Here is a 16,281-nt window from a genome sequence, read left to right as displayed (position 1 = left end):
AGAGTTGGGCTTTTTTTGTCAATAAAACTCAGAAATATACTTTAGAGTTATGTGTACCTCTTTCCTGGGCACCAGGGATAAGATTTTCATTTCAATATCTCTATCATACCAAAGTCCTCAAAGCTATTCTCATCTCCTTTAGAAAACTTTAAAATTTCTGTCTATCCAATCCAACAATGTCTGGTATGTGTACACACATGTACATATAAACACATGTACATATACATGTATGTGCATGTGTGTGCATGAATGTATACACAGGCATACAGATATAGACACACAGAGACCGATATGTGTGTGTACACACACTTCTGTGTCCATAAACATTTTGAGTATTCCTTAATTGTTTTAAATTTGAGGAAAAACATTACCTCCCAGCTCCATCTCCAACCACCCAAAAAGCAGAGTATTAAGAGGTAATGGAGGGGCAGCTAGGTGGCGCAGTGGATAAGGCACCAGCCTTGGATTCAGGAGGACCTGAGTTCAAACCCAGCCTCAGATACTTACTAGCTGTGTGACTCTGGGCAAGTCATTTAACCCCCATTGCCCTGCAAAAAAAAAAAAAGAGGTAATGGAGTCAGCTTTAGCATTAATTAATATGGTCATTTTTGCATGTGAATATGTATGAGAATTCATGGATGTATGTTTCAAGCGAAGAAGACACTTGGCATCTGTAGATTTTGGCCCCATTTCTAGTTGTATAGTTATGACCTCATGATCCTATTTGTTTATGGAACAAGAATAAACCATAAAGAACAGCAGGACATTTCCCCTGGTAGGTGGTGTTATCATATTACCCTTGCATACTACTGACCTATGGAGGAGGAGGCTTCTTTCTTTAATTCTGCTACATACTTTGCTCCTCTTGTCCCTAGCAGTTGGTAATGCATCTTAGTTAGCAACCAAGAATGCTAGTCTTTGGAAAGGGACACACAATCATAATCTTTTTTTTTTTCTTTTTCAGGGCAATGAGGGTTAAGTGACTTGCCCAGGGTCACACAGCTAGTAAGTGTCAAGTGTCTGAGGGCAGATTTGAACTCAGGTCCTCCTGAATCCAGGGCCGGTGCTTTATCCACTGCACCACCTAGCTGCCCCACAATCATAATATCTTAGAGGTAGAACTGGAAGGGACATCAGAGATCATTTGGGCCAAGCCCCCTCATGTTGCAGATGAGGAAACTTAAAACTAGGGAGAATAAGTGACCTGCCCCAAGGTCACCCAGGTAACAAACTTCAGAGATGAGATTTGAATGTGAGCCCTGTGACTCAAGTCCTGTGATGCAGTGGCTAGAGCACCAGGCCTGGAATCAGGACTCATCTTCGTGAAATCAAATCTGACCTCAGACACTTACTGGCTGTGTAACGCTGAGCAAGTCTCACTTAATCCTGTTGGCCTCAGTTTCCTCATCTGTAAAATGAGCTGGAGAAGGAAATATCAAAACTCTCCAATCTTTGCCAAGAGAACCCCAAATGGGCTCAGGAAGAGTTGGACACAACTGAAAAATGACTACACAACAACCTGTGACTCTAGAGCCAGTGCTCTTTCCACCATGAACATTATTTGTATTTGATGGGAAAGCAAAGCAGGGACAAGGCCAAGGATGTGGAGAGTTGGCAGTCGCAAAGGCTAAAAGAAGAGATGGAGGATCGAGAATAACACAAATGATACTTATAATATTACTTTTTTATAAATGCACACATTTTTAGTGCCAGTATTTAAAAACTGCAAATAGGGGCAGATAGGGGGCGCAGTGGATAAAGCATCGGCCCCAGATTCAGGAGTACCTGAGTTCAAATCCGGCCTCAGACACTTGACACTTACTAGCTGTGTGACCCTGGGCAAGTCACTTAACCCTCGTTGCCCTTAAAAAAAAAAAAAACTGCAAATAATTTAGTCATGAAGTGATAAGAATACTTGACTCTTTGGAATAGCATTTAGTGGCAAAGAGGTTCAGACAACAGGAACAAAGTAGACTGACTTGGCAAGAATTCTTAATCTTGTCTGGGTGATGAAGGGCTGTACCCTTGGAGACTTATCCAAGCTCAGAAATAGCATTTTGCATTATTCGTTGTTGTTGTTGTTGAATCAGTCAGACCCTTGGTGTCTGACCCTTGGTGATCCCTTTTGGGGTTTTCTTGACAAAGATACTACCGGAGTGGTTTGCCATTTACTTTTCTCCATCTCATTTTACAGATGGGGAACCTGAGGCAAACAGGGTTAAGTGATTTGCCCAGGGTCACACTGCTAGTCTAGATTTGAAGTCAGATCTTCCTGACTCTAGGCCTGGGGTTCTATCCACTGCACCACCTAGCTGCCCTATTTATTTTTACATTACTACTGTTGCATGGGGAAATAGGAACAAACTGAAAAATCTTAATTACTTAAATATAGCACAAGAAAGACTGCCAAACCTATTTGGTAGTCATTCAAAATGCAAAAAAAGCTGGGTGGGAGGCACTATTGAATTGGCGGTTGTATTAGTGATTATGGTTTTGTTGTGCTGCTGCTATACTTCTAAACTGATATAAACTATTCTTTTAAAGTCGTCAAATTGTATTCGCACTTTCACGGGGATGGATGTTACATATTTTAAACCCTGATGAGGCACACGTGCATATACCTCAAACCAGCTCTCAAGAGAAGACTGAGAGGAAACATTCTATCGTGTCCAACTCTGATACCCACAGGGTGACTGATGAGAGAAGACCAGCAAAGGCTGTTTCTAAAAAACAAAACCCATGCCGTCTCTTAACATGGAAGGGATTTAGGAAATTCATCTCAAATGGGGAAGAAACTAAAAAGCCTCCCCCCCCCACACACACACCTCATCGCATAGATAAGGCCTTGGAAATCTAATGAGGATTCACTTAATAAACATTTATTGAGAACCTACTATGTGCAAGGCTCCATGCTGAGAGCATCAAAGAATCAGATTCTTTTCCTAGATCAGCAGGGTTAAGACTTCCGTATTGTACTCATAAGACCACAGATGTCTTCAGATATGGGAAATGGCAAAAGAAAGGGGGGGGGATGCTTTTTGAGAAAGGGTAAATCACTGCCATTTAAGAAAAAATCCAAACTCATCTCTTGCACATCTGGCCAATCCCAGCTTTTAAAGCAGTTACGTTTAGTGGGACTTGCTGAGCAGCTGGTGGATTGCTATTACTGCCACCAAATGCATTTGCTCCTGGAGCCTGGACTGCCTACAAAATGAGCAATAAACGATGTGTGTTTAAGATGGGCCTGCACACTTCCCCTGGAAATGCAAAACTACCAGCATAAGCGGGTAAGTGCTCTGGGGATTTATTCCAGTTTCACTGTGTCCTAGTAAATCAGTTATGGGAAGAGTAATCTAATATCAGTTGGGGATTACTTCAGTAAGCCTCCCTCACCTGCCTTTTAGAGCCAAACTTCCAAATTTAAATGGACACCGTCAAGTTGTCTGGGACCCACATTTAGGGGTCAGCAGGCCATTTTTGGATGGCATTTCTCAGTCAAGGGGAGAGCTGACTATCCCTTTTGGGAGTCTCTTCCTGTTCAGTTCAATATTTAGAAGGCACCAGGAAACGCTATAATAAAGTTTATGTGACCCAAGTAACTAGGGCCAACAACTGCACAAATCTATGGGTGTATTTTAGGGGAAAAAATCATACATCTTTAAAAAAAGGCAAAGAGCTTATTAGACTATGTAGCTCTGAGAGAAAGCATTGAAATGGTGGCAACTCATGTATAATCCACTGAGACATAATTTGTAGATGGGCAGGGAATGGGGCAGGGCAGAGAGAATTAAGAAAATAGTGGTTAGGAGTTTCTGAAGGCCAACATACAAGATAATGCCACAGGTTTTCACTTTTCTTTTCATTCTTTCCTTCATAAATGAGTGACCAAAAGGCTAACCTCGTCTAACATCTTCTCATCAAGCTGCACCACATATCTCATCCAGACACAAGAGTGCAACTTTAACTACCTCCTAAAGAGGAAACACACTCCATGGTGTTGTTCAGTAACTTTCATGTGTTTGTGTGAGTGTTTACATGTATTTTTGTATGTACACTCAACTCCCATCTTCCCTCCTCTCCACCACTGTTGCCGCCATTTCTATCCTACACCCATTCTTATTTAGATCTGTTGAAAAGGAATGAGGAAACTTTGGACTATTTGACACAAGTAACATAGTCCATTGGTTGAAAAACAGGTCAAATCAGTGGCATCGTTTTTCTTTGTAATGTCCAAGTATTTTTTTTTTTGTGGAAAATTCAATGACCCTTTCTTTGACTAAGCAAGTAAACTACTGGTGGTCCTTCAAAGTTCTCTGGTGGAGGAGAATTAAAGGCTAGAGCTTGGGGTTTGTGCACACACATGATACAAAAGTAGACTTTTGTTAGTTTTAAAACTCTCTTTCCACTAGACCTCAAAGTGAGGAGCTAATTCAAAGGTGTCTCTGTAGCACAGAAATGGTGTAGGCAGTTCTGAGGTAGGTGATACATAGAGATAAGCAAAGATGAATTAAAATACAGACATAGGGCAAAACCTATGGGAAAAGGCAGTTGTCAGGGGTGGTATAAAGAGGGTTGGATGAGACTTCAGTAGCAGGAGGTGAACATGTCAGACAGAATAATGTGGAAAAGAAAAAAAAAAGGTGCTGAAGGCAAAGACAGTTCAGAATAGGTTCTTGGAACCTCATTCGGGAAAGAGATTAATCTGAGGGGTATAGTCTGTAGCATTCATAGGAACAATGACAAAACAGAATCACACCTGGTCACTGATAGAAAGGTGGGCAGGAGCAGCTAGGTGGTGAAGTGGATAGAGCACTGGCCCTGGAGTCAGGAGGATCTGAGTTCAAATCTGGCCACAGACACTTGACATGTACTAGCTGTGTGACCCTGGGCAAGTCACTTAACCCCAACTGCCTCCCCCCCCCCAAAAAAAAGAAAGGTGGGCAGACAGCAGCAGCTAAGTAGTTAGGTCATATTCTATGGGGACATTCTTTCTTCAGAGTTGTGGCTAAGGGACAGCTGGGTGGTACAGAAGATAAAGCACTGACCCTGGAGTAGAGAGGGCCTGAATTCAAATCTGGCCTCTGACACATATTTTCTGTGTGACCCTGGGCAAATCAGTTAACCATGATTCCAATCAAAAAGGAAAAACAAAGGAACTGAAGTTGTGGCTGAAGAGAAATACACCTATAGCAGCATCATAATGGTTAAAGCCTTCCAACTAGCTTTAAGTTTGAAAGCTGCTCATGCTCTCTCTCTCTCTCTCTCTCTCTCTCTCTCTCTCTCTCTCTCTCTCTCTCTCTCTCTCTCTCTCTCTCTCGTTGTTGTTGTTTTCCCTACACAGAGCAAATTATGCCTCTTTCCTTGGGTCTCTATTTGTACACAGGTATTGTAATTTTATTAAGCATGTCAGGGAAAGACAAATCCCAGGGAAATAATTAGTGGAATGGATTCTAAACTCATTTTCTGCACGTTTGAATTACAGATGAATGGGCTGGCAGGCCTGAAACCCAGTGAGGCTAGTGCAGCCAGCTGGGGCTCTATTTCTGGAGACTCACAGCAGCTATCACAGGCACACACTGGAATTTTAAATGAAAATGCCATTGCAGGCCAAATGTTAGTAGTTTTTTTTTTTTTTTTTAAATGAAACACACACACACAGAGCTATACTGGAATTCACAGTTACAGTCAGTAGTTGAGGAAAATCTATTCAAGACCAGAGGCTGGCCAATCAACTGTAAGTTATTCATCAAAACTCCAGATGCACTTGGTACAGCCCTATGAAAGTCAGAGCGAGGAGACACACTGCTTGGTGTTTTCTTTTCCCAGTTTAAGAATGAGCATTTTGTCAAGCTGTCCATAATTACACATAATGTTCTCGGGGGTTGATGTAGGATCTTCCAGGATCTGAGCTTTGCTGATGTTTGTCACAGCTCCAGTCTTTGTAACACGTCTGACTGTAAAGGGGATACATCTGCTGAAGCCCATCTTCCTCCTCTGGGTGTTCGTCTTCGTAGTCGAACTGTCTGCCATTTACCACAGTCTAAAAATTCAAACATTGCTTACATTAAACACACTAGCAGTTTGCATTCTTCTAATTCATGATTATTCTTAGGTAAGACTATGACTCAGTATAGTTTATGTATCCCTACTTCCCCCTCCCTGCCCCTGCTCAATTCTACCACTAACCATCAAGTGACATCTACAATTCTCTTGTCATGTGGGGAGAAAACAGATTTTTCTTGGGGCACCCCAGAAAAAGTGGTGTTATTCTCAGGATATAAGACATTAAACAATTTAGGAACATTTAGCATGTGACCAGGTTCAGATTTCTGAATGGGAAGACAGTATCATTGAGAAAATCACTGTAGAGGCAAACAGCTATGGAAGACTTCAGAACTCTGAGCAGCAGAATGACCAAACACAGGATTCAGGATGAAATATGTTACCTATCTCTTTTTTAAAATGTAATAAACAAGGGGCAGCTAGGTGGCGCAGTGGATAAGGCACCGGCCCTGGATTCAGGAGAACCTGAGTTCAGATCCATCCACAGACACTTGACACTAGCTGTGTGACCATGGGCAAGTCACTTAGCCCTCATTGCCCCACAAAAAAAAAATGTAATAAACATTTTTATTTATAGTTTGGGGTTCTAATTTTTATCCCTCCTTCCCTCCCTCCCCTTCCCTTTTTTGTAAAGAGACACTAGTCTAGGACATTATAAACATAGTTTATAGAAAATAGAAAATAGTTATTTATTTCATGGGGCATGATGCCTACAGCTTAGGAAGGATAAACCCTGAATATTTTATTAAATTTTAATTCCACCAAACACTCAAATATGACATTGAACATAAGGAAAAACAGAAGAATCTTCATAAGCCTAAAATTGAACTTTACTACTGTGAAAGCTATGACCTGACCAAGTTCACACCTAGAATATAAGCTTATTACTTACAGTATGCTGAAAGTTGCCTATTTCTCTTTCTTTGTACTGATTCTGCAAAGGAAAGTGTTCTTTCTGTAGGAAAAAAAACAAACAAAATATTTGCTTTTATCACATATACCAAATTATTATAAAACACATCCATGTATAATACTAAGGATCACACATAAAAGAACTGACTTTAAGCCTTATTAAAAAATCTTTTCAATTCACAAACATCTTAAAGGAAATATTGGAAAAAAAAAAGTAGGAAGGAACAGGGCTTAGCAGTACCAGATCATAAAGCAGTAATCATCAAAATTACATGGTATTGGTTAAAACTTAACAAGGTGGATCCACAGAACAGATTAAGTATACAACATAAAGAAACAAATGTACATCATATTTTATAAGCCCAAAGACCCCCAACTCATAGTATAAAGACTCACTCTTCAATAAAAATAAATAAATAAATAAATAACTGCTGGGAAAACTGTTCAGTAACCTGTTGGAAATGAGATATAGACCAACATCTCACACCATATACCAAGATATATGGGCCTTCAAAAGGATACATCACCTAGTCCTGGGCTTCTTAAACTTTTTCCACTCATGATCCCCTTTCAGCTGAGAAATTTTTATGTGAACCCAGGTATACAGGTATATAAATTAGGTATACATAACCTTTTACTGTTGCCAGATTTTTCGCAACCCCCACATTTAGTTACCCTATACGGAGTTGTGACCCACCTTTTAAAAAGTTTTGATCTAGATAACTATCACACAGGAAAGGAGTTCATAAGTAAATAAGGGATAGAAAGGGTCAGAGAAGATAAAATGGACAATTTTGATGCTATAGAATTACAAGTTATATACACACACACACTTATATATATATGTATATATATATGTATGTATGTATGTATGTATGTATGTATATGTTGTGAGAGCCAAATTAGATATATGGAGCATTAATTTCCCGCTTTAACTTTCCTTAAGAAAAAGGAACCACTGAGCTTTAATCTATGATGGATCAGTTTTTTATTTTATTGCTTAGGAATTAATTAGACAACAAGAGTTGAAACCAATTAGGGAAATAAGGAAAGAGAAATACAAATGAATAATCTTAGATCTAAGCTTAGTCTATTCCTTTATAAAACTCACCGAATCCTAAACTGCCCTCCAGAACGTGAATCTCTGAAAAGACCAAACACCAAACCATGTGTAGTCCTTCAATCCCGCTCCACTGCTAAATTCACCACCAGAGACAGAGAACTTCCATTCCTGCCCTTTTTTTTTTTTAAGTGAGGCAATTGGGGTTAAGTGACTTGCCCAGGGTCACACAGCTAGTAAGTGTTATGTGTCTGAGGCCGGATTTGAACTCAGGTACTCCTGACTCCAGAGCCAGTGCTCTATCCACTGCGCCACCTAGCTGCCCCCTGCCCTCACTTTAAGTCCACTTACCAGAAGTTCCTCGCATTCTCCTCTTCCCCAAAAAAGGAGGTCCTTCAAAAGCCACTTCAGTAGCATGCACAATCTCTCAAATGATTCAGCTAAAACTTGGAGAAACTATGAAAAAACTGGAACACTAATACATTGTTGGTGGATTTGTGAATTGATCCAACCATTCTGGAGAGCAATCTGGAACTACATCCAAAGGGCTATAGGACTGTGCATACCCTTTGACCCAGCAATACCACTACTAGGTTTGTATCTGAAAGAGATGATAGAAAAGGGAAAAGAATCCACATGTACAAAAATATTTATAGTAGCTATCTTTGTGGTGGCAAAGAATTGGAAATCAAGGCAATGCCTATCCATTAGGGAATAGCTGAACAAGCTGTGGTATATGAATATAATGGAATACTATTGTGCTGTAAGAAATGATGAGCAGGTAGTTTTCAGAAAAACCTGGAAAGACTTAAGTGGACTAATGCTGAGTAAAGTGATCAGAACCAGGAGAACACTGTACACAGTAACAGCAATATTGTGTGATGATCAACTATGATAGATTTGGCTCTTCTCAACAGAGCAATGATCCAAGACAATTCCAAAGAACTCCAAAGATGATGGAAAATGTTCTCCACATCCAGAAAAAAAGAACTGTGGATTCTGAATGCAGATTGAACCATTACTGTTTCTACTTTTGGGCTGATCTTTTTTTCTTTTTTGAGGTTTTCCCTTGTGTTCTGATTCTTCTTTTGCAACATGACTAATGCAGAAATATATTTAATGTGATTGTACATATATAATCTATATCAGATTGCTTTCTGTCTTGAGGAGGAATAAGGGGAGAGAGGGAGAAAAATTTGGAACTAAAAATCTTATGAAAACAAATGCTGAAAACTATCTTTACATGTAACTGGAAAATAATAAAATACTTTTATAATTAAAAAAAAGGAAGTTCCTGATGGAGTATCCCATGGATCTGTGCATGGGTCTGCACTGTTTAGCACTTTTATCAATGATTTGGATAAAAGGACAGATCAAATTCTTATGAAATTTGCAGATGGCTCAAAAGTAGGAAGGATAGCCAACACATTGCAAGACAGCCATGATAGAAAAGAAATCTAGATAAGCTATAATCCTGGGGAAAATATATTTGAGTAATATGAAATTTTAAATGAACTTATATAAAAACAAACAAAAAAACCCCCAAATCCAGCTTTGCAAGTTCAAGATGGAAGAGGCATGGCTAGACTATAATTTATCTGAAAGAGGTCTGGGGGTTTTTAGTGGAACTAAAATGCACTGTAAACTCAATTGAATTCCTGTCAACAGTGTGATGTGGCATCCAAAAATAAAACCATCTGTTGCTTTATGGGGAGACAGGGGTGATAACATCCAGGCTTAGGCATCAGTGCACATCTGGAGGGGCATTGTATTTTAAGAAGGACATTGATAAGTGGAAGAGCATCTAGGGAAGGGGGACTAGAATAAAGGATTTTGAGATTATGTGGGATTAAAAGAACTGGGGTCCTTCAGTTTAAAACAAGAGATAGGTAAACTCAGAATACATAGGAGAAATATGATCATTTTCTTCAATTATCTGAAGGACTATCACTTGAAAGAGGAGTCAAATTGTTTCGTTTAGCCTTGTAGGGATCTATCAATGGGTGGAAGTTTAAAAAGAGAGATTTAAACTTACTAGAGGACAGGGGAATGTTTTGAAGAATTAGAGATATCCAAAAGTAGAATAGGACAGCTAATTGGTATTGTGGACAGAGTGCCAGGCCTCGAGTCAGGGAGATTCCTCTTTGTGAGTTTGAATCCATCCTCAGATACCTAATAACTCTGTGACCCTGGGCAAGTCAATTCAGCCTGTTTGCCTCAGTTTCCTCATTTGTAAAATGAACTGGAGAAGGAAATGGCAAACCACTCCAGTATCTCTGCCAAGAAAACCCCAAATGGGATCACAAAGAGTAATACACAACTGAAAAAATGACCAAACAACAACAAAAAGCAGAACAGGCAGTCCCAGGGAACAATAGCTTTTCATTTGTTAGCAATCTTCAAACAAAGGTGGAACAATCAGTCTTTGAGTAGAGGACATTTTTGTTCAATAATCAATAAAACATTTATTAAGTGCCTACTATGTGCCAGGTACTGTGCTAACATTCTTCAGATGCCAACTTGGAAGTTGGACTAGATAGTCTGAGGTCCCTTCCTACTGTGAGTCCCCTGAGACAGCTCAGGCTGCCTTGGTTTCAGGATTAGCCTTAGATACAGTATGATTTTAGAAGTGAAGGGAGGGTATCTCTTCCAAAAATTTCCCTTCTACCTAAGATTCCATTAAAGAAAACAGCCCCTTTCATTCCACTGTGAGATCCAAAAGTCTTGAAAAATATACAGGCCTAAAAGATATAGCATATGATTTTGGTGAAATTGAAAGTATAAATGAGAATATAAAATATTTTCTTGTGTTGCTGGGGGGGGGGGGAATTGAGAAGGGCACAGGTATCCTGAAGGGATCCATGAAAGGGAATGCTACCAAGAGGGAAAATGTCACTAAGGGGAAGGTTAGAAGCTGTTCCTGAAGATACTCAGACTTCAGAATAACTCCTTGGACCTCAATTTGGCTTGGAATAATAGAAATGGTAAAGCCCTCATTCCCATCCCCCAAACCCCACCTTAGCAGGAATTATTTAAAATTTTTCCAAACTGATGATTTCTTCTGGTCATATTAATACTTTTCAATAAAATAGATAAATACTTCTCAAATAAAATAAAATAAATATAAATAAATTACCTTTCATGCTTCTGTATGAAAGGTATTTTAAAAGAATTTAAAAGACATTACCTCTCTTTTACTCATTTCTCACTTTAACTGCTCAAATTGAAAAAGTACATTCTCTTTCCCTTACCCCCTAAATCACAATAATAAACTATGTAGAATATGAGGAGGCAATGCCAATAAGAAATTGCCATGGAAAGAAAATCTTTATAGTAAATTATTAACTCTAAGTTTAATCACAGAGTTTACCTATTAAGACAGATTCTATTAACTCTTTCAGGCCAAGAGTAGCATTTAAGTCCTTTTAAGGTAATGCTAAATTATTAAATGGTAGCCTGGAAGTGTTAATTATTTTTCAGAAGGGGAACAATTTCCCCCCTCCTACTGGTAAGATAAATTTCATTATTTCTATCATATATAAATTTATGATTTTAATTTTGCAGTGAGCTAGTTTTGAAATTTGATATAATATAATAAACTTTATTATCCAGGTTTATGGTCTTATTTCATCCTTATATTAAAATACATGGAAAAAGAGATACATTACAACTAAATTGTCATATGTATGCAAAACAAGGTAACTAATTAGAGCAGGTAGATCAGAAAAGTGATGTAGAAACTTGTTCATTTCTACGAAATATTCCTGAATACAAACTGTATCTACTAAACAATATAAATCAAAAAACAACATGGCCAAATTATAAACTTTAGAATGGCATATATATATATATATATTTGTATATCTAAACATAAGCAAAATCAACAAAATATATTATTGATTGTTTTGTCCACCACATCCTCCACATTCAATCAATTGTTAATCCTATTGTTTCTACCTCTTCAGTGTTCTTGGCATGCATCCTTCCACTCCTTTCCCATTGCCACTCATTTGAACTATTTTAACAGCTTTTTGAATATACTGTGTATCTACTAATTTGTGTGCATGTGGTATCTCCCAGAAGAATATAAGCAACTTGAGGGCAGACACTGTACTTTTTGACATATTATTTCAATGTTTCTTGCAATAGCCTTTTTGGGGGGGGGGCGGGGAAATGAAGGTTAAGTGACTTGCCCAGGGTCACATAGCTAGTAAGTGTTAAGTGTCTAAGGCTGAATTTGACCTCAGGTCCTCCTGAATCCAGGGCTGGTGCTTTATCCACTGCACCACCTAGCTGCCCCCTTCCAATACCCTTCCCCCCACCCGCCCCCGCCCGAGCCAATGGGGGTTAAGTGACTTGCCCAAGGTCACACAGCTAGTAAGTGTCAAGTGTCTGAGGCCAGATTTGAACTCAGGTACTCCTGAATCCAGGGCCAGTGGTCCACCCACCAAGCCACCTAGCTGCCCCTCCAATACCCTTTTAAGAGATTTTCTCTCCACTCTCTCCCCTCTCTAATCTATTCTTCATACAATTGCCAGATTAAATTTTCTTATGCACAAATCTGATCACATCATTCTCTGCTCAGAATACTTTAATAGTCCCCTAGTTCCTAATGAGTAACAATTTAGGCTCCTTAATCTGACATTTATAGATTTCCACAATTTGGCACCATCAAACCTTTCCAGTTTGCTCTTATATAATTCCCTCTATACACATAGCCCAAGTTTAACTGGGTTATTTACCATGGATTTTAAAGTCCTAGCCTGTGTGCTACCACAAGGCCTAGACTTAAAATGTTGATCCCGCTTGGAAATCTTCTTTTATGCTTTTGTTGTTTAGGTGTTTTCAGTCATGTCTTACTCTTTGTGACCCTATTTGGGGTTTTCTTGGCATAGATACTGGAGTAGTTTGTCATTTCCTTCTCTAGATCATTTGACAGATGAGGAAACTGAGGCAAACAGGGTCAAGTGACTTACCCAGGGTCACACAGCTAGTTTATGAGGCAAGATTTGAACTCGGGAAGATGACTACAAGCCCGAGATTCTATCCACTGCACAATCTGGCTTTCTAATTTCTCTATTCTATCTTTACCCTAGACTTCTGTCATCTCCACTTGAAGTAATCTTACTCATTCTTTAAAGTTCAGCTCAAGCAACATGTTCTTCCCAGGAGCCATATAGCTGTTAATGATCCATACCCTACCATCCCCTGGACTTTGCATAGTACTTGGTATGCACCTCTAATTTTTTTTTAAATGATATATTTTGTTCTGATAGACATTTTCCCCCCAAACAACCAATTCTCCTTACAAAGAGTCCTTCAAGCAAAGAGTTACGAGAGTCCTTCCTGAAAATAGTTAAGTAAAACCACTTAATAGAGTGCTTTTAACTAGCAGCTATTTACTTTGCATTTTTATAGTTTACTATGTCTTTTGTTTTGTTTTGTTTTGTTTTTGTGGAGCAATGAGGGTTAAGTGACTTGCCCAGGGTCACACAGCTAGTAAGTGTCAAGTGTCTGAGGCAGAATTTGAACTCAGGTTCTCCTGAATCCAGGGCCAGTGCTTTATCCACTGTGCCACTTAGCTGGCTCCTAGCTTACTATGTCTTAACCAAAAGGATGTTTTAATAACAGAAGGTTACAATTCTATAGCAATTTCTTTTCAAACCACTTTCCTTTTAATAAAACTGTGAGATAGGTAATAATAACATTATTTTTTCTATTTTACAGATGAGGAAGATGAGACTTGCAGAATTTATGGTTCTCCAATGGTCACATCATTGGTGACAGAGTCAGCATTCGAACTCAGATCTCTTGGCTCTCAGTTTGGTGCACCTTCTATTACATCAATCACCAGGCATTTATTAATAACCCACTCTTTTTCAGTCACTGCCCAAGGTGCCGGGGATATCTGAAAAACAATAGCCCCTGCCTTCAGAGAACTTAGATATGTTTTTCTGTATTATAGCTATTTGGGTTATATTTCTTTACTATACTGTTAGCACCATGAGGACAAAAGCTATGTCTTATGTAATTTTACGGACTTTCGATGGCTATAACAATGCTTTGCATACAGAGGAGACATTTAAAAAAATGTTTGATGAAATTGTTAAATTGTTGTCCAAAAGATCATGTATACTAATCTAGACCCTATGTGTTAGGTGCTTTACCATATAACTACCTCCTCTTCTCCTCTAACTCATCCTTAAGATACATCCTTCTTTGCACACACCATGAATGTTCACCTGGCTGGAGACATAAAGAGAAAGTTAGGCCTCTGGAAAAAAAAGGCATGTTACTGGAGAATTTCATCAAAAAAGCATTCTATTACTACATAGGTTTGGAATTGCAATGATCAGGAATTAAAATACTAAGATGATCATCTGGAAATGAAAAACACTAAAATGAATTAATCATTTACTTTCCTAAAGATTTCCTTTTATTTAGCTACTAACTCAAGTTTTCTTCATGTTTACAACACATCTATTTCCAGAATAATAATAACAAATACCAAGAAAGAAAGGAAAAATTCTGAGTTATTAATTAAAAGTAGTAATTGACAATTGGATTAATGTGTTCCTTGACATATATATATGTTTACAAGTTAGTAGTGTTCACAGCTTGCTAGAATAATTCTTCTTTTAGTCCTATTTTGTGGAGGATTCATTTTCTTGTCAGAGGTAGCTGGCATTTTACTCATGTTTGGAAATGAATTCTGATAAGGATCCCTGTATTGGTCTATATTGGTTATCCTTGATCTTGCCAAAAATGACATAAGTGAAAGGGCCCCAAATAGATCTCCACAAATAAACAAATGTGTCTTAAAATGGTTTAGAATTTCCTAAATATGGTACACTTCACTACATTTATTTCCCCTGATTGGTTTATAGGAAGATAAACCACCTCTTTTTCATCTTCCCTAATGATTCTCCTTCCTTCTATATATAATACAACAAATATAACTAAGACAGAGAATCTAATATGAAAAGTTACCTGTTCCTCTGTGGAATAATTTCTTCCCCAATTAAACATAGTTGGATAAGAGGATCTCTGAATATTCTTAGTGAAAGACTATACTTATTTTTTTCCTTCCTGGTTCTGATATTCATAATAGGTGCTTTTCAAATATCCTTTTTTTCTTTTCTTTTGAAAAGTTGCAAGCAACCTGATCCACTAGTTTACCTCCTTCAGATGGAATGTAACTAAAGAAAAGGAAAGAAGGTGGAGGAGAAATCTTTTGCTATAGAAAGATGCAGGTCTATTTTAACTCACAGGTACACTAAGAAATACAATTTGAGAAACAGAATGCCCAAAGAATGAAGTTTCCCTTTGAATTAGTGAAGTCATTGTCTGGAATTGTAGTTTGGCATCTTGCTCCACGATGGAGATAATGCTTAAATGACCTGCCTATAGAGCACCTTGGGCTAGAATCCAGTTCATAAAATAGGCAGGATCAGAATGCATCAGCTCACCAGGAGTGGGGGCCCACAAAGCCCCTGCAATGCAGATGGAAAGTGTGTGTGTGTGTGTGTGTGTGTGTGTGTGTGTATGTGTGTTGCAGGGAGGACATGAAGGGCTCCCCATAGGAAAATCTGTTGATTTCAATATTATAAAAAAGGGAAGGAATAACTTTCCAGAAGCCAGACTATATGGAACCACTGTCTGGATGAGAGACCATTCATGTTCAGTGCAAGTATAATTTACTCCTCAATGTTTAAACCATGCTGCTAAGGAAGCACCATCTTTTTAGGTGCCATATTTATGACAGGGCAGGAAATATTCTCCAAATGCATCAATATAATAGCACGTCTGACAGGTGAAAAAAGAGACTTTTTGAGATCTAAAGCCACACAAACAGACATAAAGACTTTAATATTCACTCAGCAACACTTAGTATATATTAGAGAATTGTTGCCCAAAAGGACTGACAACAAGCCCAAGTCACTTGTCTGCATTCAATTCAACAAGAATTTATGGAGTGGTTCTGGTGATAGGAAAACAAAAACAAAGCATTGCCTGCCTTCTTCTAGTTTACAGCCTAGGGAAAGGAAACAAGATGTGCACAGATAAGGATATATTCAAATATAAGAAGGACAGGGAAAGGGTCTGTACTGTAATTTCACTTGTATTAAGAACTTCCTGGATGAAGAAATTGCTTTCTTTCTTTCATTTTTTAAGTGTTTTTTTTTTTTTTGGATAGCTTAGATTTTCTTTCATTTTCTTTTATTTTTTTCTTTCTTTTTTAGGTG

General features: G+C 38.4%; 1 protein-coding gene across 1 annotated transcript in view; it reads right to left on the bottom strand.

Annotated features, from left to right (window-relative positions):
• Positions 1-5,374: 5,374 nt before the first annotated feature.
• The window catches only part of NECTIN3 (nectin cell adhesion molecule 3), a 186,447-nt gene continuing 175,540 nt past the window's right edge, over positions 5,375-16,281 (bottom strand). Inside the window, exons 8-9 of the mRNA XM_043995012.1 lie at positions 6,956-7,018; positions 5,375-6,040 (exon numbers count right to left, since the gene is read on the bottom strand). Of these exons, the coding sequence (XP_043850947.1) occupies positions 5,861-6,040; positions 6,956-7,018 (243 nt within the window). The 3' untranslated portion in view covers positions 5,375-5,860. The remainder of the gene's footprint in view (positions 6,041-6,955; positions 7,019-16,281) is intronic.

This window comes from Dromiciops gliroides, chromosome 3 (assembly GCF_019393635.1).
Source record: "Dromiciops gliroides isolate mDroGli1 chromosome 3, mDroGli1.pri, whole genome shotgun sequence".
NCBI lineage: Eukaryota > Metazoa > Chordata > Mammalia > Microbiotheria > Microbiotheriidae > Dromiciops > Dromiciops gliroides.
This window is presented reverse-complemented; position numbering and strand designations above follow the sequence as displayed.